The 27,299-nt window shown below is 46.6% G+C and overlaps 2 protein-coding genes across 5 annotated transcripts in view; one reads left to right on the top strand and one right to left on the bottom strand.

Moving 5' to 3' along the window:
• The window catches only part of rai1 (retinoic acid induced 1), a 54,141-nt gene extending 42,372 nt beyond the window's left edge, over positions 1–11,769 (top strand). Inside the window, exons 2-6 of one of the 4 annotated variants that reach the window (XM_076752432.1) lie at positions 1–5,880; positions 6,090–6,183; positions 7,245–7,294; positions 9,032–9,129; positions 10,041–10,145. The exon at positions 1–5,880 is cut by the window's left edge and continues 752 nt beyond it. In XM_076752432.1, the coding sequence (XP_076608547.1) occupies positions 1–5,880; positions 6,090–6,183; positions 7,245–7,294; positions 9,032–9,121 (6,114 nt within the window). In that variant the 3' untranslated portion in view covers positions 9,122–9,129; positions 10,041–10,145. Of the gene's footprint in view, positions 5,881–6,089; positions 6,184–7,244; positions 7,295–9,031; positions 9,144–10,018 lie in introns of all 4 variants that reach the window. The other 3 variants (XM_076752431.1, XM_076752433.1, XM_076752430.1) reach the window with 3 other exon arrangements.
• A 469-nt stretch (positions 11,770–12,238) lies between these two features.
• srebf1 (sterol regulatory element binding transcription factor 1) lies at positions 12,239–26,311 on the bottom strand. The gene is made up of 19 exons (XM_076752434.1): positions 25,936–26,311; positions 23,167–23,805; positions 21,442–21,617; positions 21,163–21,300; positions 20,714–20,932; positions 20,487–20,601; positions 20,078–20,235; positions 19,768–19,984; positions 19,476–19,660; positions 19,041–19,302; positions 18,557–18,723; positions 18,083–18,251; positions 17,832–17,940; positions 17,450–17,559; positions 16,432–16,564; positions 16,087–16,252; positions 14,960–15,175; positions 14,281–14,392; positions 12,239–14,035 (listed from the first exon to the last, which is right to left on the bottom strand). Exons 1-19 carry the CDS (start codon positions 26,039–26,041, stop codon positions 13,815–13,817), a joined length of 3,618 nt encoding a protein of 1,205 aa, XP_076608549.1. The 5' UTR covers positions 26,042–26,311; the 3' UTR covers positions 12,239–13,814.
• Between the last annotated feature and the right edge of the window lie 988 nt (positions 26,312–27,299).

Raw genomic sequence — 27,299 nt, 5'->3', positions numbered from 1 at the left:
CCTGCCCCCTCCCCTCTCATGTACCCCCAGAGTCACCTGCACTACCCCCAGCACTCACCTTCTCCTTCACCATACATGGAAAAGTGCAGCCCTATGCCCCACTGTTATAAAGGTTATAACATGCCCCCCAATTCCCAGTATGGCAGACAAATGAGCAGCCACAGCAATCTGAAGCAGGGGGGTTATAGGTCAACCCAGAACAGTTACGGCTACCAGCAGCCTCCCTCCAGAGGTTATGAGCAACAGCCCCCTTTACAGGCCATGACCAACCCCCAGGAGCCCCACCCTAAATACCAACACTACAGCCAACCCCAACAAAACTACTGTCTCTCAGAGCTGTCTGTCAGATCACCAGAACAGTATTATCAGACTTGTAGCCCCTCCTCAAGCCACTCCCCTGCACGCTCTGTAGGGCGCTCCCCTTCGTACAGCTCCACCCCCTCACCGCTAATGACCAATCCAGAGTCGTTCCAGTACAGCCAACCTCCCATGACCCCTGGGGCAGCCTCCTCTTCTTCATCCTCTTCAGCTGGTATGCAAGAGCAAGCCACTACCAATACGATGCTGATGCCCCCACGCTCACACCCCTCACCCAATTTGCCGCATGCAGCCCCTCACAGCTATACTACCACACCACAGGTCCCCACCATGAAAGAACGCTTCTCAGAGAAGCTTTTGTCAAACCCCAGCTTGTGGAGCCTGAATGCCCTCACCTCTCAGGTAGAGAACATATCTAATAATGTCCAGCAGCTGTTGCTTTCAGAGGCCCTGGTGGCCAATAAGAAAGGTACTAAACGCAACAGTGGAGGGAGCAACAGCAGTGCTGGAAGTGGAGCATCCTCCAAAAAGGGTGAGGAGTACAAAAGTCCTCCATATCCAGATGGGGGTGGTGGTAGTATTGGTGGAGGCCCCATGCAGGACCCTTACTCTACCCCACAGCACCAACCAATGCCCATGGAACTCCACGAGGGAGGTTACTCCAGCAGTAGTGATGAGCAGCTGGAGAGGGGCTACTATTACTGTGGTCAGGGCAGAAGTCCAGCACAGGCCCCCAATAACACACAACTCAGCTTGGATACAGCCTCTTCATGCTCCATGACATCTCCAGATGATATGTCCACCAGGTCAGGGGACTCAGGTCTTCACATCCTTACCCCTGACCCTACGAGATGTCAGTCAGGGCAAGGAGGAGATGGCATGAGTACTCCAGTGAAAAGCATTTGTGATGAGAGGTCTCCTACAAGCATTACAATCCCCAGTCCCATGAAACAAGAAAGGGACTCCCCTTCGGATATACAGCATATCAATGAGCCTGTCAAAGAAAACTTTGAAGAATCAGCCTGGACAGAGAAATCAGCTGACAAAGAGGAGGTGACAACAGAAAAAATCTCTGAACATGAGAGACATTCAGACACAACTAAATCTACAGAGAATCTAGAGAAATGGTCAGATGAAGAGAAATGTCCAGCTCTCTACACTAAAGTAAACAAAGGAGTGACAGAAAAAAACTATTGCTATAAGGAGACAGTGTACCAAGAGGTCCAGAGCAAATATGACCCTGATGCACGAGATTCAGTTGAACAGTCCCCAGCAGCTCTCTCTGACTCCAGTCACAAGGAACACTTTGGCCAAGAAATTAAACCAGAGGCATTCAAATCTGAGTCTCCAACTGCTTCTGAGAGCTCAGTGAAAACATTGCCTTTCATTTCCAGAGGTGACCTTGAACAGGATCAATATTCCACAGAGAAGGAGGACAGCCTAGAGAACACCTCTCCAACCCCCCAAGTTGAAGTCTTGGACGAGAGCAATCCAGACAAGAGAGAGAGCAGAGATGAGGAGGGGGAAGGAGAAGAAGAAGCCGATGAAGAGGAAGAAGATGAAATACAGAAACAAAAGCAACATTCTCTTTCCCCTCCCCTGTCTGCAGAGGTTAGGGAGGAACTGGGAGAGGGGGAGAAAGTGAGTCAGTCATCGACTGACGAGCACATGAATAATAGAGATGGTCCAGAGAAGTCTCCTGGAGAGCTCTGCAGCAGGACAGAGAGTCAGACTACTGAGCTCCATACTGACAATGAGTCTGCAGGGGCGCCTGCCCATTCAAATGCAGCAGTAGCAGATGCTTCTGCTAGGGAATCAGCCATTGGTGACACTGCTCCTCAGCCTCAGTCTGCTTTGCCAGTCTTCTCAGCTCTCAATGATAAAGCAACACCTCCAGCTCCGGCCAGGGATCATATTGATCACAGTGATGCTAAAGTGCTGGAGCCAGACTCTCCTCAGCTGCCAGGGAAGTCAATACTTCCCTCAGCTCCCTCCTGGGCAGACACTCCACCCTCTCCAAAAAAAGGTGATGAGGACATGGAGCCGGGCATCAGCTGTGCCAGTGCTGTGACCCCCTTGGCCAAGCCAGAGCCTGTGGCCCCATCTGCTCAGCCGAGGGCGTTTGGACGTAAGCACGCCAGGGGCAGAAGAAGAATCATGCATTCAGGTGTGGGAATCAGGCGACAGCTAAGCTTGGAGCGGGAGGGGGAGAAGGAAGAGGAAGGAGCTCCCTCGCCTACACAGAAACCCTGCATGCCCCCTAGCAAAACTGTGCTTTTCTCAGATCAAATGGACCTAGCTCATCGGGAATCTATTGTGAGCCAGACTCCCAAAATGCTAACAGATGGTTTTCGTTCAAGAATGTGCACTCGTTCATTTAATGCAACAGACTTGCCACCCAAAGTTGAGCCTCATGTGAAGAGAAAACCAGGCCCAAAACCAGGCTCAAAGCCTGGACTCAAACCGGGGCCAAAACCTGGACCAAAACCAGGTCCAAAACCTGGAGCAAAGCCAGGTCCAAAACCAGGGCCTAAACCTGGCCTGAGACCTGGACAAAAGCCTGGGCCAAAACCTGGGCCTAAACCAGGACCAAAACCAGGATCAAAACCAGTGCCAAATGAACCAGAGCTGCCACTGAAAATTGAGACTCCTATAAAGCGCAAACCAGGACCGAAGCCAGGTCCAAAACCTGGGCTAAAACCTGGGCCAAAATCTGGATCAAAACCTGGACCAAAACCTGGTCCAAAACCAACTCTAAAATCAGGTCCAAAATCAGGGCCTAAGCCTGGACCAAAGCCTGTAGATGTTTTGCTCCCCATTGACACTGCACCCATCAAGGCCCCAGTAGGTCGCCCCAAAGGCTCAGTTTCTAAAACAAAGCTGCTACAACAAGAAGACATCATTCAGCCTTTGACAGGACTGCAAAGCAGGGGCAGGAAGAGCCTAAAAGCTATAATATCACAAGATAATCAGGTTGTAAAACCAGTTCACCAGGAAGAAAAACAAGCAAATCATGAGGAAAAGACACCAGAGAAGGAGGGTAAGAACATGGTCTTGAGATCCAGAAAGCCCTCACAAGAAAAACTGTCCAAAGAAAAAGAAAAAATCATAGAGGAAGATATTCTACCCCGGACACTAACAGAAATTACAGCCAGTGATGTTTCTCTAAATGTAGAGGAGTCTGTTACTGTGGAACAAACTCTAACTCCCATTCCTAATGCAGTCAAAAACACAGATGTTCCAGCTGAAGCACCTGCACCACTTGCCTCACCAGTCCCAACTGGACAATCTGAAGAAAAGACATCACTTCCACTAAAACGGAAACCTAGCCCAGAGCTTTCTACAACCCCAATGAAGAAAAAGAGGGGTCCAAAGCCCAAACCAAAATCCTTACCACCACAGCCCCGCCTGCTGGAACAGGTCTCTACACAGAAAGAGAAGGGTGCCCGGGGCCCGAGAAGAAAGCGAGGGCCACCCAAAAAAGCCTCTGTGGTCACTCCCCCACCCAAAGACACCAATATCAGTGAAAGTGACGTCATTAGTGATGTGCCCGTGGTGCCTCCTCAGTGCCCCACTAAAACAAAAGTTCTTCCACCACGCAAAGGCAGAGGGCAGAAATATGAGGCCATGGTGCAGAAAATTACATCTCCTAGCTCAAAGAAACACCTCCCAATTCCCCAGATAGACAGCAATCTAACTGATGATGTGACAACCAAGGCTTTGTCTCAACATGTCTTAAAGGACGGTGAGGCACCTATGCTCATAAATAGCACTGAGATAACAGAGGGAGAAGTGAAGAGCATAGAGTCTAGTCAAGAAGAAGTGAAACAGCAGAGAAAAGAGATGACACAAGAAAGAGAGAAGCATGAGGTGAGTCAGGAGGTATCAATGCCAGAGGAGGTGAGACAAGAGGTGGAAGACGAGGTTGCAAATAAGGAGGAAACAAGACAGGAAAACATTCACCATGGGACACAGCAGGATGTTGCAGCTGACAAGGTTTGGAGCTCAGTGGAGGCCCCAGTAGAAGTCACAGCTTCAGGAAAGTGGACACAACAGGCCTCAGACGATGTATCTTCTGCGCTCACCAAGTCTGTCAGAACTAAGCGGAAGAGATGGGCCATGGTGGAGAGTACAGATGCTTCAGTGGTAGCTTTGGAAGCAGGGAGCCTAATAGTTACAACACCAAGGCTAGCCAAGCAGAGGGCCATTAAAAACAACCATGAGATGCACCTAAAGCAGAGGAGGAAGAAGAGAAAAGGCCAAGCCACTCTTGAAGAAACAGAGACAGTTGAGGAGACAAATCTTGAAACAGCAGAGCTACAACAGGAGAGGGTAGAAGAGAAAATAAACCCCACAGAGTCCACAGTGCCTCTGCCAATCAGCCCAGATGAGAACGCAGAAACCCCAGAGGTTACCAGCAGCACAGAATTCCTCCAGAAACCTAGAAGAGGCAGAAAACCATCAGCAAATTCAACAAAGAGGAAACGAGGTAAAACCTCATCAGAGCAGATTCCTGGCAAGCCAGTGAAGGTCCACAAAAAGCCTGGACCAAAACCTGGGATGAAAGACGCCATGGAGGTTATTGAGGCAGTAGTGAGAGCTGCAGGATGTGAAGGGGCCGAAAAGGAGGAGAGAGAAGATGAAGAAAGGGAAAGAAGGGAAGGAGAAAAGAAAGAAAGACAGAAGACATGTATTGTGGGTCCTGTTGTGACAATATCAGAAAAACAGACTGAGATTATTTCTGTGAAAAGAATCAGGCGCAAACCAGTCCATCAAAACTCTAAACTGTCTTTCTGTCCTTATGTCCGGATTAACAACTCGAGAGACTTTTCCTCTTGGTGTGCCATAGTCAACAAGCCTGAGGACGCAGTAATATTTCAGAGACGCAGAAAAAAGGGCATCCTCAGAATGAGGAATCCTTTCACAGTTGCAAAGATAGTGCCACACACTGCTGCCATGTTACAGGGACCCCTGGTAAACAAAAATCTAATTGGCAGGTGTCTTACATGTAGCCTGTGTGGAAAGCCAGCAAATTACAGAGACCTGGGTGATTTGTGTGGACCCTACTACACAGAGGATGGCGTCCCACGGAAAATTTTGACCATCAGGCACAGAGAATCCCCCAGGGAAGAGTCAGAGAAGGCCGATGACAACAACAGTAGTAGCAGTGAAGAACCAGGCAACCCTGCAAAGAGTGTGGATGAGTGCAGCACAGAAAAGGAGGACAATACAGAAGCATCCACTCAAGAGGGCAGTAGTAGCAGGCACCATCATTGGCGCTACAGACGGGCAGAAAGAACAGAAAGAATGGGCCAGGAGGGCGGTCCACGAAGGTTAACTCTGCGAGAGAGGTTCAGGAGAATGAAGCAACTCCAAGCCATCGGCACAGGGCCCTCAAGTGACCAAGAGGGCAGTGACAGTATGTTCCAAAGGCTACAAGTGGAAGCAGAGGCTAAGGAGCATTGGGCGCATGAAAACTGTGCCATCTGGACCAAGGGAGTAATTATGGTAGCTGGGAGGCTATATGGACTGAAGGAGGCTGCCACCAACTCAGCCCAAACGGTACAATAGGAATTATTATGCTTATACTACACTGAAATTAGATATTACGTACAGTCACTTTCAGAATCTTTGCAGCGTCTTTTAAAAATTGCAGTTAACGTTCAACTTGTTTTCCCTTTTCCTCTCTCTATCCCCATGTTCCTCTATCGGTCAATTTGTTCCTTTATTGGTCTTGGTCCATATATGTCCGTCTGTCTGACTAACCCCAGAGCTGCTACAAGTGCCAGATTGTGGGGGCGTCCCTCAGCTGCTGTTGGAGAGGCTGCTCTCATAAATACCACTATGTCTGCGCCAAAGAGATAGGTAAGAGACCACAGCAAGAGAGAGAGCGAGAGGAAGAGGGCAACAAGGGATGAAAAGGGAAGAAAAGTCAGGGAAAGGGAGGAGAAATGAGGAGGGAAATTGGGAATGGGAAATTGAACGTAGGTTTAGAGGGCAATAGGGAGGGGAACAAATAAGGCAGGTCGAAAAAAGGGGAAAAATGAAAGGAGAGCGAAGAAAGAGAGGGGAGGGGAAAGTGGATGTGGGTAAAATGAGAGAGGAAAAATGCATCAAGAAGTAACATTATTGAGTGCGAGGAGAGATGTCTGAGGGTGCTTGGGGAGAGCAAAAGAGGAAAGGAGGGAGGGAGCTTTGAATAAAGGGGATGATGAGAGGAAAGTGGGACCCTGGAGTGTGCAGGAGGGAGAGGGGGAAGAGATAGGAGGGAGGAGGGCGTGTGCATGTGTGCATTATTGACCACAACCCCTGTGGCTCTGTCCATCCATTCTGTCATCTGGGGACTGAATGTGTGTGTCTGTTTGCATGCATCTATGTGTGTGCCTTCCTTGCCTGCTTGCTTAAATGCTTCTCAGTGTGCAAGCACACTGCCTGCGTACGTTCCCTTCAGTGCTGGCGTGTGTGTGTCCCTGGTCGTCGTTGTCAATAGAAGTGAGCATCTGTGTGTCAGCACATGCGTTGTATGGCTTCCCCTTACATTACCTCATGCCAAGGAAGTACAGTGTGAGGATTAGAAGGCCTGCCACGTCTGCCTAGCCAGCACAGAGAGCGGAGCGAGGCCCTTTTTAATCCTGCTGAGTGCACCAGCCATATCTGACTGCCTGCCTGCCTGCATCGCAACTCATCCACTCAGTCTCTCTCCTTCCTCTGTTGCTCTCCCTCTCTCTTCCTCTCTGCCTTTTTCCTGCTCATTTTTCATTTTAACCTCACCTCTTTGTCATCTATCTGGCTTTTTTCAAGGTGGGGTTACAGGGGCTGTTGTGTGCATTTGCCTCCCGCTATTTGTCCCATTTATTGTTACTGTCGATCTGCGACACCATTGCTTATTCTCTCCTTTTCTTTGCTTTCTCTCTCTTCCCGCTTAGGCTGCACATTCCACGAGGATGATTTCTCCATCAAATGTCCTAAACATGAGGTAAGACAATCAAGGCCTGCTATTGAATCAATGCATAATCAATCCTTAATTTATCAGTTTTGAGGGTTTAGAATCTTTTCAGATGACTTCTAGTGATTGATGCCACATTATTACTGCACTGTGCTTTAACAGTGAGTCATGCATAGGTGAAAGAAGGGTTATGAAGAGGATTTTTGGTGCCAAGGTAGTGTCCTTTAGCATATCGCAGGGTAACAACCTCTCAGACATTAGTGTTTTCATGTATATTCATATACAATAGATGTATGTTACCACTAGAACATGTATTTCCTCTCCATTCTTAGACCCACTGTGCCTTTTGATTTTTTCTCACTTCCCCTCCCTCCCTATCCACATTTTTGTCTTTCCCCCCACCCTGCTCCGCTCCACCCTTCATCCCTCTCCTCAGCATAGAAAAAATAGAGTTCACACATTGCTGTCACAAGCAGCAGCACCGTGGCTGGATAGATGATACAGCGCAGGACAGAAAACACAATTGTCAGCTCGTGTAAAACAGAGAGAGAATCAAAGGAGAAAACATGAGGGCTCAGGCTGGTGTTCAGTGTACACTGGTATCGAGTACCATATCTACTCCCAGTCCATGTAACTCATGGAGGCCAGGATCTCATCTTGGACTGACTGGTATTTTGTTACCAAATCAATATGTACCCAATGACCTTGGCAAGCTAAACCCATATCATCCACCACGAGCTGTGTAAACACTTAGTTATGCGCCCTTTTTGTATTACTGTCACTCAACACCCACTGTTATGACTGCAGACCGCTGCGATTACATCGGGTCACCGTTTTTGTGTTAATATGAAGGGTCCACTCCACAGTCAGCTTCCCTGTAAGACAGACGCCATCTGGTGGTGGCGTCTTTCCACCGCAGCACAGAGAGAAGGAAGGTCAAATGCAGAGGGGGGGGGGGGGGAGTAGAGAGGGAGAGATGCTGACATTCAGCAGGGAGCAGCGGTGCATTGAGGCAGCAGTGGCAGTAGCCTCCCTTCCTCCCTCCCCTCTCTGCATCTCTCTTTCCCTCCCTCCCTCCCTCCCTCCCTCCCACTCTCCACTCTTGCTTTCCTGTTCTCCTCTGTGCAGACTGACAGGGATGAAAAGCTGGCTGTTGATCAAAACACCCCACCCAGCATCACTGCCTGCTATCCTCCCCACATGCTCTCTCCACCCTTTCTCCCTCTTACTCTCTCCCTCTTTCTCTCGTTATTTCTCTTCCCTCCCTTTTTTCCACTGTTTCCCTTATTTTGCTTCCGCGGCTCCCTGCTGTTCCAGCTCCCTGCGTCTCTCACTCCGCTCACCTCTCATCTCCTGCGAGCTCCCTTTTCCATTTTCAGCCGTCCTCCCTTCATCCCTCGTCATCCCTTCCTCCCCCCTTTCTCTCTCATCTCCTCCCTACTCCTCTCACCGCCTCTCCTCACCTCAACTCCCACGTCTGAGCAGCAGAAATAGAGTATGAGAAACAGAGAGAAAAGGAGAGCAAGACAGAGAGAGGTTGTTGTTAGCGGGCTGAGGCAGAGCTGTCATCAGCTGAGGGATCTGAAGGTCTGTGTGTGTGGGTCTGTGCCGTGCCAATTTGCGCTGAGCAGCCTAATCAAAGGGAGGAGCAGACACATACATACACACACATACATACACACACACACACACACTCAAGCATGCAGCCACCCCACCCATGGGTCCCCCTCTGAAATTCTCCCTCTGCCTGTGCTCACTTGGTTTCAGGCTAATGGAACACACATATGGATAAAATTCAGCGGTGGACACTCGAGAGCTGAGGGACACACACAGCGTGCGTCCACGCAGGTTCATTAACACGACCTGTAAGCTCACACACGTACGTATATACACGAAGTGAGGGGGAGAGAGACAGGCGGAGAGGCAGGGCGAAGAAAAACTGTTCTGTGCTGCGGCTGAGTGGGAACAAAAGGCACAGAGAGCGACAGAATGAAAGAGACAGAGATAGAAAGAGAAAAGAAGGGCAGCAGAGGGAGAGGCAATCGACGATGGGGAAACAGAGAGAAAACAAGTGAGAGCGAAGGTGTAAAAGAATGAGAGTTATTCCAGGGAGGTAAACAGAAAGAGAAGGGGCGAGGGAGGGACGTTAACTTCAAAGAGAAAGAACGAGAGAGACAGAAAGAAGGAGAGATAAGAGACACAGAGCAAAGCTGCTGGTCTGAGTCCAGGCCATAAGGATGGGCAACTGGCAGTTCAGAGAGAAAGACAGAGAGGGTGAACGAGAGATACTGAGGGCTGCAGAGGAGGATAAGGGGAAAGAACGCACTCCACCACCAACACCACACCAGCGCAATTAGTGGGCGTTCCTGCTGTGTCTTTCACAGTGGAGCTGGTTCGCTGGCCAGCTGCATCCATCTCCCCACTCCTGCACACTGCAGCCAGCTCGCTTTCATGTCTGCAGAAACACTCTGGCACACTCACAAAGGCGCATGCACGGCACGGGAGGCACCTCCACCTGCAGTATACCTGAAGATACGCATCCTGAACTGTTTTTTAGAACGGTTTAGACACACACCAGCAGAAGATAAAGGCTCGTGAATGACAGGGAATGTTATGTGTGCTAAGTATAATGCCGTGCTGCGAGTTCAAGGCCAATGCAGGAGCCACGGGGGGGTGGACCCACAGAGGAAGCCCTCGAAACATCTGGCACAGCTCACACGTTTCTTCCTCTCTGTGTGTTTGTATTTACGTCAGTCTCTCCTCCCTATCTCTGCAGGACCTGTAAGATATTCGAGCAAACCACCTCCACCACCAACACCACCTCTCAGCCAGTCAAGCATCACCTATTCAGCAAGGCAAACAGAAACGCTGTGCTAAACAGCCACCTATACCTAAAAAACGTGGTGATGACTGATGCCTGACAGGCACATCGGCCAGTGGGGCAGGGGGAGGCTAAAAAGGCTGCGCTGAGGTGGAGCTAGGAGCAATACAAACCCTGGAGAATGGCTCCGCAGAGAATAGCTGCTCCCTGAACACGGCCTGGAAATGTGTTTTCTCCACTGAGCCCCTCACTGGAAGGCAGCGGCACTGTTTAACAGGAGGATAGACTGCGCGGTAGAGACGGCGTGCCTAGGGCCCGGTGCACAGGGGGGCTGTTTGAAATGCAGAGCAAGGAATGTGTGTGTGAGGGAGTGTGTGCGTGAGTGTGTGTGTTCTGCCTTCGGATGGGTTGCTATCATATTCAGACACCTGGCGGACACTGATTGGATAGGAACGTCCCTCTGGCCACCTTGTCTGCAGCCCAAGAGGTGTGTGTGCGCACACGTGTGCGAGCGCGTGCGTGTGTCATAATCATAGAATTGTCATTCTGCAGCCACATCATGGGTGTGCTTGTGCATACGTGTCTGTGCGAATGAAGAAGTTCGTCTCCGATTCAAGATGTCACGCATCGTAAAAAAGAACAGCAGCCAACCACTGGATGTACTATCTCAATGTGTGCGTTTGTGTTTAAAACAAGATGAAACAAAAAAGGAAACTGTACATGATGATGTGCTTTACAGGTTCTAAATATTCTGATATTGAAGAGTTAAGAAAAAAGCGGACGCAGTATTTTAATATAATGCTCTTATCTTCGGAGATGTATTTTGATGTGCATTATGACTATACGACATCATTGCGTCACCCTTGGTATATGTCAGGCTTTGTGTTATTCCGAAATAAAAAAATGAAAAAAGAAAAAAAAAAAAGAGGAAAAAAAGATAACTCTGTTTAAGAGTCCATTTCAAATGTGTGCACATTCAGTATGTACAGTAGACGCCATCATCATCATCACTTGACAGGTTGCAGAGCAGGGCTCCGAGGGTCCAACCGGGAGTCAGGTCAGCTCACCTCATATCTATCTACGGTTCAGAAGTATTACTGTTAACATTGCCACGATGTATGATTATTTCACCTTCCACAGCAGTGCAGAAAGATGTACATTCAACTCAGATTTCATAACACACCTGTCTGTCTGTGTATCTCAAATGTAGCCTCTCTCACTCTTCCATGCTATGTAACAACGCCCTGCGCAGGGCGTCAGTCAAAGTACTGGTCATATCAAAAGGAGACATATTTAAGTATTAGAGCATAAAAGAAAGTGCAAAAAAACGCCACACCAAACTTTCTCTTTTATGAAGCTCATTATTTAATGGTGTATATAAGTATTTGATGCTGTTTAAATGTAAGATGTGATGTACTAATATAATTGTGTATAGTATTTCCTAGAGATGTTTATTTTCTATAAGATGGAATATGTTATTGCTTATAAAATGTTATTAAAAGAATCCATTGATGAAAAAAAATAACGTTTTTTGGGAATGTCACTTGTCTTAAGTTGGAGCATGCCGTTTTATTGATTTTCATGTCTCTTTGTTTGGAATCGATGACACAGCATCACTTTGTTTGAAATGTTTTTTGTAACGCCAATGTTAAATATACCAGCACCTTTCAATGCTGCTATGACCAATGCCTGCTCTTTTTGTCTTTACTGAACACGCACGGACATGAACACACTGGGGACACAATTCGGATCAGCATATTTTCTCTCTTCCTGTGCAGTTTAATCGTGCTGCTGTGCAAGTGTTCACCAAGTCGAAGTACAATTATCGTAGCTGTATTAACAAATTCTAATCTTTGGTCATATTTCAAAGAATTTAATCTGATATTAACAAAATTGTTTATCATTCAAGTGAAAAAACAATGCTTGAAAAAAATAATTGGCTGTAGGAAGAGATGAACTGGATTAATATATTTCAGCATTTTCCCCAAAACAGATATCTTCTACAAGAAGTTTTGTCCCATTTTACATGTGAGCACATGACCTACTTGCATAATTTTAGTGGCAGGAGACTTTTAACTACTTCTATCATCGTCACCATGTTGTATCAAACTCCACTACCCCATTAAAACCAAAAGCACCACAGGAAACATTAGTCTTCTTTACAAAATGCTTTAATATTTACATCATAAAAGGATAAAGCCAAAGAACAAGGAAGAGATGAAAAGATGTCAAAGGACACATGAATAATACCTTCAGACATGGCTGCATCTCATTCATCTCAACCCTTTGTCTTTCAGTCTTTCACATTAGTGACACACTATATAAACATACTGGTCCTGGGACAAAAAAAAAAAACATAGCAAAGTTTCTTTTTTAAAACATTTTACAGTTGTCTACAAAAATGTATTAACTGGGGCATGAAACTATAATGAGTGAAAGAGCAAGTATTGCCCTTTGTACGCTGGGAGCTACAAAGGAAAACCAGGAAATGATTCACTACAGGTCGTCTTTGGAAAAAAATAATGGTCAACATTTTGAAATTGTCTGCATGAATTATGTAACTTGTTGCAAAAGTGCCAAAGGTTCATGTTTTAGTCTGAGTTGTCGGTGCCAGAATTGGACGCTGCCAATTTCTTTTGATACCATAGTTGCATACGTGTGCAACAGTGCAAAAGGTCAACTGAGTCAGACGATGTGACGCAAATTAATTGATACTGTGTCCACGTTGACACTCCATCGTCAAAAGCTACCAAATACAACAGGTTAAAGGGAGGAAAATAAGTATTTATCACTCTGCTTATGCAAAATACTGCTTAATCAAAGTTTCATAATCAAAAGATTATAAATACATTTGAAAATATGTACACAGCAAAACAAAACAAAACAAAAAAAAAACGACCTCTATGAAAATAACCTCATAAAGCCATATCATTACTCATCTCACTGAAATCAGCCTCGCAGGGCTAGTGCAGATAGAGACACCGAGCTTGTGCAGCAGCATCACCAGTGAAACATGATTCAAATCAATTTTAACACCATTCGAACAACCGTGGTTTCCCACTGAACAAGCCCAATGTAAGTCTGGTTGTTCCAGCATCTCCAGAGATGCCTCACTTTGCAGCCAATCAGAGCAGCCCACCGCTCCAACCCACTGAGCACCTGGAGAAGGTGCACCCATGTCGAAAAGATTGAGGGGTGGGACGATACTGAACAAATGCAGGGCAACCGTCTCTGTCATGCTTTTCTCTCTCTCTCTCTCTCTCTCTCTCTCTCTCTCTCTCTCTCTCACACACACACACACACTACACACATACACTCATACTTCATTCACAATGATCCATGATGGCTCCTCTCTGTGGACAAACCGTGGCACTGCAATGCACTCCCGCGAGGGAGATTCAGCTTGTAAGAGAGAAAAATGCTTCTCATGTTCTGGTAATGATTCACAGCAACAAGAGCGTGAACTCTACAAGTGCCACCTGACGTGGGGTTGGGCTGGTGGGAGGGGGAATCCATGAAAAAAATCCTGACAGTTTGATATGAATCTGTGTAATTTAATAAATCTTTTTAATAGCTGCACGCCAAGATGCCAGAGATTGTATGGTTGTGTGTCTGCGAGGGGTTTCTGTGTCTGTCTGTGTGTGTTTTTTGTATGTCAGAGATGCTTCTATATACAGTGTCCATGCATGGCTCTCGGGCCCTCCTCTCCCCCCATCCAGTCCCTTCTCTCTAGCTGTTGGTGACGGTGGTGCCGCTGCCCAGCTTGATGATCATTTGCTGGCAGTCGTGGAGGGTCCTCTTGTCTCCCAGCTTCTCCAGGGTGCGAGCTGCGTCCGCCAGCATGCCCACCCTTTGACCGGGGGCCGACAGGAAGGAGGGGGGAAGGTAGCGGCACGCCAGCATCACAGCCTCCGCCTGCTCCCGTTGGCCTGGCCGCGTCTCGCACTCCTCTATATGCGAAAAACAAAACAAGAATGTCAGTGTGGAATTTCAGGGTGTCATCAGCCACCACCAGCCAATCAGACTCCTGGTGGCTCCTTGTTTGATTACTGATGTGCAGTGAACAACTGAGCAAAACAGATGAGAATAAAACTGAAAGAAATTCAAAGTATCATGAGCAGCAAAAAGCTAATAAAACCATTCTGCCTGCAGACAGAATTACTTGGATAGTCAACATAAGTACGTCCAAACACACCTGTTTTGGCTCCGGGCGTAGCTCGGCGTCGCAGTGAGCGATCCAGGAGCTGATGTGTGCGGGTGGGACTGGCCCCCGCCATCAGCCTGGCTGTAGCTTCATGAAGGAACAACTGGAAAGAGACGGAGGGACGAGAGATGAGAAGGAGGAGGAGGAGGAGGGATGAGAGCAAGTGATGGTGACTCATACAGAGCGTTCGGCTCTACCTCAGAGAGTGAACAACGCTGCTAAACACTTGCCTCAGGGGGGTGTGTTTGTGTGTGTGTGTGTATGTGCGTTGCAAGACCTCCCAGCTAATTTCCACAGAGATTTGTTCGGTGGACTGCCTGCAAATATGTGCACAGGAAGTGTTTGTACGTTTATAGGCTATGTGCTTCTCGGACACTGTTGCCATTTTGAATTTGAATGCCGTGTCTGTTATTCCACGTATGTGTAGGAATCTGTCTTGATGCCTGTCAGTCTCCTACATGTGCAATCACACAACACAGGAGCTGCATACATGTGCTCATCTTGAGTATCTGTCAGTCAGCCAGTAATCATGTTGTTTTTGGATGTGTGCTTGCGGAAAAGTTAGAGAACAGTCTAGACGAAGTTTGACTGTATGTCAGCTAAATGCTAAATGCAGCCAATGCTAAACAACCACCAGGTAAAATGTGGTGACTGACACTGTGACACATACTCTTCGCATTGCAGGTCTGAAGCTGTGCGCCAGCTTGCGTAGCGAGCTAAGATCTTGCTGGAAGCCTTGGAGCTCTGGCGGGGAGGCTTGATGGACCCCTGCAGGGCCGCTGGTACCCGCTGACCCTGACCCAGCAGGACCGGCTCCTTGCTGCTGCAGACGCCACACATTGGTCCTCATCACCAGCAGGAGGTCACACATGAGCAACTGGACGACCTACGGAGAAAAGGACAAGAATAGGCCTGAGACAGGAGACATTTCACCGCCAGAGCTCGTCACTGACACTGCAACTGTTATTACACCGAGAGCAAAGCTATGTGGAGGGAAAAATGTGAAAAGCAAAAATAGTGTGCTGTTAAAACGTCTAATATCTGTTCAATTGAAAAGTACGATAATGGCAAGTCAAACTAGAACATTTCAGCTGCCATTCTCAAATATTTCTGGGAGAAATCTGCCTCAATAATTATTTTATGGTGTTAATATAAAACCATGAGTCATTAATTGCATTCATAAAAACAAACACTGTACGCTCAGAATGACAGCAGATTAAATAACACACTACAACGGAGCTCTACTCAAAGTTGAAGGGCATTTTCTACCTTCACTGTGAGCGTGTGCGTTCTGCTGTTTGTGGCCCAGCTCCGTGTTGCACTGCAGGTACATTGCACTCCGCTGAGACACACATGCAATGCAACTACAATGCACCACAGCTCTGGCCGTAGACGTATGCACGCTGTGAGCTACCTATCCACCAGCATCACCATCTGCTGAACGCCAGAGGGTAGGACACGGCGGTATCACACAGAGGAGCTGCTACGGGGGATTCACTGTCTGTGGTAAAGTGTGTGGCTTCGTATTGCGAAAAGCGTGTGTGCAAACTTGAGTGATTACGTGCGTGCAATTTTCTGCATTTCTAATTTTACACACAGACACATGTGTGGCCACATCTGTCGCTGTGTGCACTTGCATGTATTTTTTTTAAATATTTTAATGCGAATGCTGTCATCCTCACACAATTTTCCTCATAGGAATAATAAAAAAAAATCAACTTGACTTTAATGTGCACTCTACAAGTGCTTGTGCCTGTGTGTGTGTGTGTGTGTGTGTGTGTGTGTGTGTGTGTGTACCTTGTCTAAACTGGAGCTGTGGCAGTGTGGTCCTAGGTTGAGGCTGTCTCGGAGCAGGGCGCTGGCCTTGTCGCTGTAGCTCAGACTCAGCTGGCAGTTTTCTGGCTTGGACAGCAGAGCCCGCACCGCCCTGAATATGTTCAGACATGCCTTGGGCAGAAGACTCCTGACAGAGCGAGGGGGGAAAAGAGACAGAGGACACAGGTTAAAGTAGTGGAAAGTGTGTGTGAGTGAGTGTGTGTGTGTGTGTGTGTGTGTGTGTGTCCTCTGCTTGGCATCAGCAGACGAGTGCAGCGCACTCTTAGGCTGGCTGCAAACGTTCCGGCATGCGCGTGTCCAACTTACTCGGCATTCTGCAGACTGCGGGGCAAGTGCTCAACGGTCGGATACAGCCTCTCCGCCGCCGCGTCATCTCCTTGGAGCCAGTTGATGATCACCACGGCAACAGAGGACCACCACTTGGAGTGGGGATCGCAGCCTGGAAGTCGGAACAAAACAGTCAAAGGCGAGACACCCACAGACAAACAAACATGCAAATATTTGAAACCCCCACTGCCCACTCTAATGTTTAACATGCATGAGAGTGTGCGCACACACATGCACACAGACAGCTGCTGTCTGTATTTTTTGACCTCTGAATCAATCTGTTTCTCCCCTCTGGCATAGTCACAACATGCTGAGAGAAAGCAGCCATTTTGACGACTCCCTCATGAGGGAAAACTACTTCATTTAACATTGGGCAACACACACACACACACACACACACACACACACACACACTTCTAACACTGCGTGAGCAACCTGAGGCTCTGCCAAGAAAAGTCTCTCCATTAAAATCCCTGCACAGCCTCCCTTCCCCTCCCACGCCCTCCCTCCTCTCAAGGTGATCACCAATTTGACAGCGCTGAAGATAGATGAAGCAATCTACTGGATGCCTCCCTTTCACCTAGCCCTCTTTCACTCAGATCAGTGATCAGTGAGGACAAAGGAAAGTGGCGGGAGGGTGGAAGTCAACCCAGTGGAAATCAGGCTACTCGATCTCAATAGCATAAAAATGAACTTTAGCTCGCTGCTTCTTATTTTGCAAGCGTATTAAGGAAATCAAACCGTCTGGGAAGGAAAAATGCAGGAAAAGCAAAAGCAATTCTGTCCGAGAAGATAAGTGACAATGAAGAAAGGAGCCTGAATCTACAGTTGAATGTGTTGATGTACTCAAGCAACAGAAGTGGTCTCAGTCAGTGAGTGTCAGTTTGCCAAGGTTTTAGAAGCTGATTTCGGGCTGGGATTCAAAAAGGGCTGCCATTAGTTGGCACTGGCTGGTTTCTGCTCTCGACAGAAGTGACAGTTGCCACCAGTGACTTACCAGTGACTGTGGCCATGTTGGATCCGATAGCAAAGGACTGGGAGGTGGCACCGGCCGCATCTGATGCACTAATCAGCAGCTGGAGGTACTCCAGGGCATCAGCGTACTCCCTGAGGAGAGACACGCACTGAAGGGTTATTTTGCTGCCACATAAACACACGATCGCAAGTTCAAATCTATTATTACCAAACATGTTCTTGAATTATTTACATTTATTTTTTTATAGTCAATTATGTTGACCTTATTGTTGCTGTTCCACTTGTCTGTATCTATTCACACCTAGACTGCGTCAAAAAGTAAAGTGACCATCAAAAATTCTAATTAACGCTACAAACGCTGCACAAATTAAACAGATATTTGGAAGTATGTTTTGTTTTCTCACCCCTCGCCCTGGCTGGGGCTTTTCTCTCCACAAGGCTGGGCCACACAGTACAGAGCCTTCTCCAGGAGGTGTTCTCTAAAGGCCTGAGTCACCTGGGCCAGAGGATCCACTGTAAGAGCACCAGCACGCCATTAACATAACAAATACAACTGCCTGACTGTGCCTGTGCGAAACAGGAGGTTTAGGCATTGGGTGACAAATTTTAAGAGGATTCATGGCAGTAACACATGGAGGGTGTACTTTGCACTGACCAGTGTTGCCAGCCTGGCTGTAGATGCTTTCTTTGGGAGTGCTGCGAATAGCCCAGTCCCCATCCACAAAGAAGCGGTGACCCAGGGGGTGACAGAGCCACTGCATAGCTGGAGGCACACTGCCACTGGACGACAGGCAGGCCTGGCGGGCACTGCTCAGGAACACACGCTGCCAGAGGAAAGCATAGTTTACTAATGGTGTTTTGGTTCAGCGTAGTTCAGCGTGTGTCGAGTGGGTAAGTCCCAGGGTCATTAACAACTCAGTTTCCGTTAATTAAACAAGAAAGACAAATGGACGTCAGCTCAAAACTTGCTTGCTGTTTAAGTGCACACCACTTGAACTCTAAACCACCAGCAGGTTGTGCAAGTACATCATTCTGACAGCAAGCAAGCAAAAACATCTGAATAAAACATGATATCTGCACAATATAAATTGTAGTAGGCAGCAAGGCCTGTGCTAACTAAGGGACTTACAGAGGTAAAATGCAGGATCCTTGGCAGGCTGGCTTTGACCCGTAGAGCTGCAGACACGTAGACCTCAGCCAGAGATGCTACAGGCAGGCAGGAGCCAGCACACTCTGCCAGGTTCACTGCACTTAGAGCCATGTGCACTGCTGAAAGGTGGCTACCATTCAGCTTACCTGTTTGCACAGACAGAAGACAGGATTTTTTTTTCCAAATCCACAACTTTACAAAGGGCAGTGATGCAATAATCATAAAAAAAAAAAAATCACAAAAAAGAGGCAAAGCGGTCTGCTAATAATTATGTAAGCCAAATGGTTTTGCAACCTTAGTCTAAACCTTTTATTGGCACTGAATCAACATAAAGACTTAGAGCAAATAAGGGCGGCGGAGTTGATCTTTAATCACCTTAGAGTCTGTCATTTGAATACACCACCTGACAGCGTGCAGTCAACTGCACAAATTTAGAAACAGGGTGTTTCTCCCGCCAACCAACCTGTCATGTGTAGCTGGTGCAGGCGGTGGTAAACCAGAGCAGCGTCGCGGCTGCTCTTGCACGCATCCTCCTGCAGGGGGCGGTCAGACCGCAGTCCTCCAGCCCGGGCGGCCAACCAGCGGCCCACCCAGAGACGCTGGAGGCAGAATCGCAGCAGGGACCAGAGTGCAGCACAGGCCAGGTCCAACTGGGAGGTGGGTAAGGGACGGCCGAGAGCTTTTAGACAAGTCCACAGGTTCTGACTGGCCTGGGCAAAATCCCCCTGGGGACAATGAAAGAGATCGGTGATGATGAGTGAGACAAGATAAAAGGTGGTATCACCTGAGGAAGAATACAGGGACATAGATTTTTCTTCTGGAATGTGGTTTTCTTTTAAAAATTAGCAAATGTCTCCATGATGATAGTGTGAAAAAGAGAAGAAAGAATACAACATACTCTGGCCAGGTCCAGGTCAGCCTGCTTGCGGTGCCTCCAGAACAAGACAGAGGATCCAGAGTGTGGTCTGGTTACAGGCTCTCCATAAACCAACAGACGAATCAGAACCCCAGACACCAGAACGCCATTCAGGAGCCACACCAGTATAGTTGGCAGCATCCAGTCCATCCAGCCCCATGAGTCCGCTACAGAAATCACACATTTTTTGAACTGTAAAATCTTTGAACAGACCACATGAAAACCAGAATCTTACATAACAGCTCATTTTTGTGACTGTGGCTTCATTTCTTACCTGTGATATCCACACCCAGGACGCTCCGTCCTGCGTGATGGGTGGTGGTGGCTGCAGCGCTCCCAGCCGAGCTGCTGCCAGACGAGCAGAGCAGAGCAGCCAGAGGGTTGAGGGAGAGGAAGAGGAAGGTGAAGGCGCACAAAGCCATGCGGGAACGGTCCAACATGCCACCAGCGCTACCTCCTGCTGCCGGTCTGTCCAACACACTCACATTCGGCTGCCGAGCAAAAGAGAGACATTTGTGCTACTCCATAGACAACAGTTTGTCTTCTGCTGCTGCAGCTTTATAGTTTAAATGTGAGCTGCATACCTTGGTGTCTTCCCCCATTGGGCTGTCAGGCTCAGAGTCACTGCCACAGTGGGAGAAAGAGGTGGGGGAGCCCACGTCAGAGGCAGGCGGGGTGGGCAGCTCGTTCTTCACATCAGGCGGTGTATCTACCTCCATGGCAACCAGGTCCTTGAGAGACTCTGAGGAAAGGATGGGGAGAGCAGTTAGAGGGTCAATCAGTGGTACAAAAGTAAAGACATCTTCACCCTTCAATTCCACTCACTCAGAGGACCATTTTCACTTTTTCACTTTTGTCATTTCAGGATAACAGTCAGCTATCTATAGATCTCATCACAGAAGGTCAACTGAACGACTTGCTTTCAAAGAGCTGAACTAAACCGCAGAGAAGCTGTTATGAAATAAAGACGAGCAAGAGATTTGAGGCACATACTGTTTTTCTGCGCTGCCATTTTAAGAGCCATGTTCTCCTGTTTGAGTTTCTGGTTGGTCAGCTGCAGGTAACGAATGTAGTCAATGGCCTTCCTCAGCACTGCCGACTTGTTGAGCTAAAGGAAAGCAGAGACATACAACAACACTATTAGCTTCATCTTCCTCTTCTCAACGTTGCTGCTTGCCAGATCTCACAAAGAGCACCCCACATGAGGCACTCTCTCCCACCTTGGCCTCAGTGCCAGCCACCAGATCTTTGAGCTCGATGATTTTGTCATTAATGGAGGAGCGGTAGCGCTTCTCGATGGCGTTGTGGGCCGTGCGCTTCTCTCCCTTGTGCTGCTGGCCAGCCGGCTTGCCGCTGATGGCGATGCGGTTGATGGGCAGCTTGTCAGCATCCACCATGACGGGCACAGTGGTCAGGATGGTGCCACCACCCATAAAGGCCTGGGGAGGTAAAGGAGGAGGCACGGGAGAGGGGAGGGATGGAGAAAAAGAGAAAATAAAGGATGAGCTACTGAAGAATGCACAGTAAAATCATACTTAAGCCTCAATCAACATTACTGTTTCAATTTAAGCTCACAGGAGTATTTGATCAGCACAGTTGTTATCTTAGCAGTGACAGCCATGCTCTCAGTACTTTGATCTCAGTACTGAGCTGCACGCGATGTGCCTACCTGCAGTGAAGTGCTCTGCACTGGGTTAGTGGTGGCCAGGGATGTGGGAGAGGCCACAGTTGTGACAATGCAGGGGTCATGCTTCAGAGTGGTCAGCAGCAGAGACTCAGCCTTGATGAACTGGGGCTGCAGCAACACCTGACACACACCAAGTACACATATACAGTCAAGATATACAGTTCAGCTTTTGGTCACATAATACACAAACCAGGGAGCACAGAGCATTTATTTTTTTATCTACAAGTGAGGCTCATTCAGGTGCCAGTCAAACACTCTTACAGGTACTTGCTGTACGTGGGATGTGATCGTTTGGGCTGGCTGGCTTGCTGTCGTGGCCAGGAGAGGAGACGTGGTGGTCAGCCCTTGGAGCTGAGTCTGAATGGTCACTGGCTGGACACTCGGAGGCGAGGATGACAAGTTGGTGGTAGGTTGGCTCACACTGCCGGGACTGCCGGCTGGGAAAGAATCATACAAAATGATTTTTTTCAGCCAGTAGAAAACATACAAAATATCCATGACAACAATCTGTCTCATTACCTGGAAATCTACTGAGTATGAAGTAACTGCTAAATGACTTTCACCTCATGATTGCAGCAGTTTTTTCTTGCAAAACTATCCCTGTATCCTATATAAGCTGTTTGAACATATCAGAAATTTGAGTGACATCAGATTCCAGCGCTCAAAGAACAAACCTCTGCTGCAAATTTGCAGTTGAATATTACGCAAGAAGAAACTACAGAGCAACCAATACACTGTATCAGTAAATGTATCGGCCACTTTGAGCAAAGTCAAAGAAATCCAATATTCTTTTTTCAATGCAGTGAAGCAGTTTGTACAACATTTTTGTGATCTTTTCATTTCAAATAGCGTGTCACCTGTTAAACCTGAAATAACCAACAACTAAGTGCCAAAAGGCTAAACTGGTACCAAGAGAAAAACATGCTGGCAGTGAATGTGAAAAAAATATTAGATATTTGTAGCAGTTTAAAAAACTGCTATACTTGACACTGCACAAGTCGTTATCTGTCACGTTTTTAGGCCAACAGGTGAACTGTAATCTCATTAGAAATAAGTGACTCGTGGCAATATTCAGTGTGTCACCTTATGCTTCTTATCAGCTCCAATGGGCTGACCATTGCAATCAGCTATCAATATAAGGATTAGGGAATTTCCTCAAGGAGCAGTAAAAATTTATGGCACCTAAGACAATACAGAAGCAGCATTTTCCTACTTTTCTCAAAGTTAAAAAAAAAAAAACCCCACACAGATCAGGGTAAAGTTTTCAGTGGAAATGGCTGCTGCAGATATATATATATATAGTACAATATGTACTGTGTACCTATACAATGGAAGTTGCCCAGACAAAGTATTTTCACTTCGCTCACAGACTCTCACACTGATGGGCAAAGTCTAAGTCTATTAGATTAGGACTTGATATGAGATCACCTGCGGTTGAATAACCTAGTGTCCTAGCAGACACAAGCAGAGAATAAATACATGGAGTGGATTCATTACTTTTAAGTGTCAATATTACACAAGACAAGACAATTCATATTTATCAATATTAATTCTCATTCTTCGAACAAAAGTTTGTTTGCTCTCCATCGTTACACTGTTTACTGTATGTCAGTGGGATGTTGTAAGGTCGGGACATGATGCTGTTGTGTGTGCTGTCATGCTGAACAGCACAGGTGTTACTGCTTTGTATCTCAAGAGTCAATAACACAGCTATGTATGCAGGAAAACACTGTTACAAGGACTGTTGAGAAGGATTGTTAGAGTCTAACCACTGAAGAATCAACATTGACAATCACCCTATTGGCTAAAAAAATGGAGCATTAATGGCTTCAATAAAAGCTATTTACTTTTTCACACTGTGAATACTAACACTGATTTACCTTAAAATTTTCAGATTTTTTTCAAAAGACCTGTAGATATCCCATATTATCTACTAGGCCCTGTAGGCACTAGATTAAACCCTCATCAACATTAAAAAGTGCTTACCTGTGTAGCCGTTCTGGTTGCTGTAGTTGGTCCGGACATGTTGTGGCTGAGTCTGGGCCTGAAGCTGTGTCTGCACCGGTGTCTGCGGCTGTGGCAGAGTCTGCGGCTGAGGCTGCGCCAGAGTCTGCGGCTGAGGCTGAAGCTGCGGCGGAGTTTGGGGTGCGGGTGAGGTGAAGAGAGCCTGGGGTGCAGCGCTGAAAGCTGGATTCGGTCCTGGTGAGCCATGGGGTGAAGCTGCCTGGGCTGGGGCAGATGGGCTGAGAATGGGTTGGGGCTGCTCCACCTGGGGCTGTCTGAGGTTCTGAGCCTGCTGCGGGGAAGCTGGCTGCTGCCTCTGGGTGGGGTTGGGCACCTGGGCCAGGGGAGATTGTTGGAAGGTAGGAGGCTGAAAGGTCTTATCTGGGGTGGAGGAACTACGGGTGATGGGAGGGCCCAGGAGCGCATCCAGGTGGGGGCTACTGCTTAGGATGGAAGAGGAAGATGTAGATGGAGGTGTTGTAGTGGTGGCTGGGGGGGCAGGTGAGGTGATAGATGGGGTCAAAACAGGAAGCTCTTGGGTGGGAGGGGGCCCTGTGTATGGAGGGTTATCAAACAGTCCTCCAAACTCCATGTCCTGGTTGCTGATGAGCTGTAGCATGTCTGAAGAGGGAGAGAAACCAGAATCACCATCACTGCTACTGACACAGAAAAATACATAAGAAAGTCATCAACCAGCCAAACTGAAAACAGCTTCGAGTAGCAAACTGGATCTCCTGCATTTCCATCTGTATTGCTAGTTACCCATGCATCAACACACATGTACCGTGTTTATGTTAGAACAGATCAGAGAGAGCACTCAAAAGTAACACTCATAATGCAATAGCAATTCTGTGAAACATAATTTTCACTATGTAAAAAATGATGGAAGGTGGAAGCAGCATGGGATAAAGAGGCACCATTTTGCCACAGTTTATAAGCACTTTCAAGGTACATAAACAAAACGTTTCCAGATTCTTGAAGCCTTTATCATCACATCCAAATTGTGACTATAAATTTCAAATGTGAAAAATAACGTTAACCAAATTCCTCTCACCTGCAGCAACTGATGTCTATTTGCACATTTTCCAAAATTTTCAAGACTTTGCATGAACCCTGCATTTTGATTTATGACAAATGACTGTTGGGGCAGCTTGAAACAGCTAAAAATAAAGGCAGTTTGTGCTTTGAACAAATTTTGGTTTCTTTTCATTCCTAGAAACAATGACATTAATTAGAACTAGGATTCAATAATAACTAAAATTGGATCTAAATGGGTAAAATAACAAAACCATATTCATGGTGCATGCTGATATTCACATCAAACAAACGCAGTCTTGTGGACAACACAAACACCACACACACATATAGTATACTACACTACATTTAATGTTCACCAACTAGTCAGACTATTTATAGTATTCCTGCAGCTGTGGGCCAAAGTACAAAAAAGGATAAAACTGGCACATGTACTGTGACAAACATACATGAAAGTCATGAAACTAACTTGATTACAGTCTCACAACTACTGATATGGAAGAATGTAAAATGTTCCAGAAAGTATCAATGGAATATACTGCAAAAAATAAGTAAATAAATAAATAAATTAAGACACTTCGAGTGTATGTTGTGTCTGCAGAGAAACACAGCACCCTGGATTTGTAATCCAGTGTTTTGTATGAGGTGATCGCTCTTGACCAATCAGAGCGCGTCTAGGAGACTTGCTATGCCGATCAGCCCAAGACACGGAAAGAGAGGGAGCGCTGTCTGCGGCTTCGCGCGAGGTTACCATCGAGCAGCATCACGAGGGGTTACTGTCGGTCAAATATAGGAAGCGGGCGAGCACGACTGCAGGATATGTATTACAGAGTACTGTATACACAGCGGTGCTTTTCATAAATACACGTTACATATTACTGGAAAACATCTCGTGAAGCAAATTTTTACCACATATATATGTTTAATGTTTGCTTTCCCTTACACTCCTGACATTATGTCAAACGAGTAATGCGACCAAAACACATGGATTAACAGTTGAATTGCTATGAAAGTATTAATATATGCACGTGGTTTTAATTGTTCATGAAAAGACTATAACGTTAAAGCAAACGTAAAAAAAAACACGCGTTCGCAACAAAAGTAAGAAAAAGATGAAACGTGTCAAAAGCGTGTGTCGTTATAAGAATCTCTTTATTTTTTTGACAAAAATATAAGAAATGTCAGTTCGGTCAATTGAGGCACTGTGAACCCACCAAGGAGGAATGAACGGCAGTAACCTCAGTCTGTGGAGCAGGCTGGGGGCGGGGCGCGCTCACGACCATTTCCCAGCACGTTAGCCTCACCTATTAGCTTAGTTCTAATTATCGGTTAGTCTTAATGTACAATAAGATTAAGGCGTCGGGTTGTGATAGTGCAAGACACACCACTGTAAACAACCTAACTAGGTCACCAGTTAGTAGCTCAGCTAACCTCCTAAGAATACTAGTCGAACGGTTAACGTTAGTTTGTCAAGCTAATGTTAGCTGTGTTAAGCTACGCTGCGAGCTAACGCAACAACCATTAACGTGGGTCACTTGAGGTGCTTCAAGATGGTATAAATTACGATTTTAGTCTATATATTAGATGCAAAACACAGGAGGCAAGTTGTACTGACAGGTGAAACACACATGACATGCGGGAGGTAGCGCTAAGTTACAAGCAGTGTTATGGGGTTAGCTTTTAGCAAAAAGCTGCCAATCACTTTTATTTTCTTACCGTCAATGTCGCTTAAGAGGGCCGTGTCAATATCGCTGGGGTCATTAAGCGATAGTGTTGGATCCAGGTTATCCAACGAGGGATCGTCAAAAGACAGGCTGTTCATCTTTGCACTTGTGTCCGGCTTTCCAATATAGACTTGACTCGCTGTGGAATCGCTCAGAGGGAAAAATCGGAAAAACTCTCACGTCCCTACATTTGCCAAAGCGTCGGATCCAAAGTGTACCTTAAACACGCGAAAAGCGAGCTGCAACTTTTCACTGATGTGTCAACTACCTACTCATTCCTACCCCCATGATCGTCCAGGGAAACTTGTCAAACCAAGACAAACACTGAAGCTCATTCAGTACTAACATGCTTACGGTGGTTGCCGAACGAAACCACCAAGCCAACGGTGATTGACAGGCGCGCCATCCAATCACTGCCTTTGAGCCAGATTCCCACGTCCTTGTGTTTCAGGGTTGTTTTGATTATTTGACTGAAGGGGACTATGGCATGTGGAGCTTTATGCCATATATTTATAATACGTCAATTTAAAGTGAAATATGATTATTTATGTACTCTACAAACCGATACAATGACTTCAGAATACATATATTGATGAATTTGAAAAGTCATAGAAAATAATTCTCTTCTGTGTGTAAATATAACATGCTGTATATATAACAATTCAGCCCTTGCTATTCACCTCAGTCATGTACAGTCATATATATATTAGGTGTTTATTTCACCAAACTGTGTATTTTGAGGGAAACAGCGTGGATGTGTTTATTGTGGGCTTGCCCCCTAACAGCCAATGAGAACCAAGAAGGCGTGTACCACCGAAAGCCAAGTTTGTTTGACTCGAAGCAGCGACTCCTCCTGTAGAACCAGCGAAATCGTCCAATGGGAAGCTGAGGAACCGAGTGGGGTGATCTGACGTCACATCTCTGGGTCTAGTGATTACATCATGTGTATCTATCTTAGAATAGTGGTAGCACCAGCAGCAGGGAAATAATTTCCAGGGATACAGGTAGCCAAAAAAAAAAAAAAGAAAAAGAAAAAGAAAAAAAAGGCAAATTGTAACGTTTTGCCAGAGAAGTTTAAGAAAATATTAAATATTTTCCCCCAGTACATTTACACAGTAAATTTATCTTAGGAAAGTAAGGCTTCTTCTGGTGACAAACACTTAAATTATTAATAATTTAAACAATGGCCAATGCAAACTTTACTTTCAGATCAGCGTCAGCTAAAGTAAAGCTAATGTGCGGACTGTCACATGAATACAAAAGGGGAGCCCCACAAAAGCATGATGGGGAAATGGGTCAGTGACCTAGAGTAGCACTACAAAGTGTTAGTACAAGGGGGAGTGGAGTTATTTTAAA

The sequence above is a fragment of the Chaetodon auriga genome, chromosome 16 (assembly GCF_051107435.1).
Source record: "Chaetodon auriga isolate fChaAug3 chromosome 16, fChaAug3.hap1, whole genome shotgun sequence".
Lineage (NCBI taxonomy): Eukaryota > Metazoa > Chordata > Actinopteri > Chaetodontiformes > Chaetodontidae > Chaetodon > Chaetodon auriga.
The sequence above is the reverse complement of the archived record's forward strand: the minus strand, read 5'-3'. Positions and strand labels throughout refer to the sequence as shown.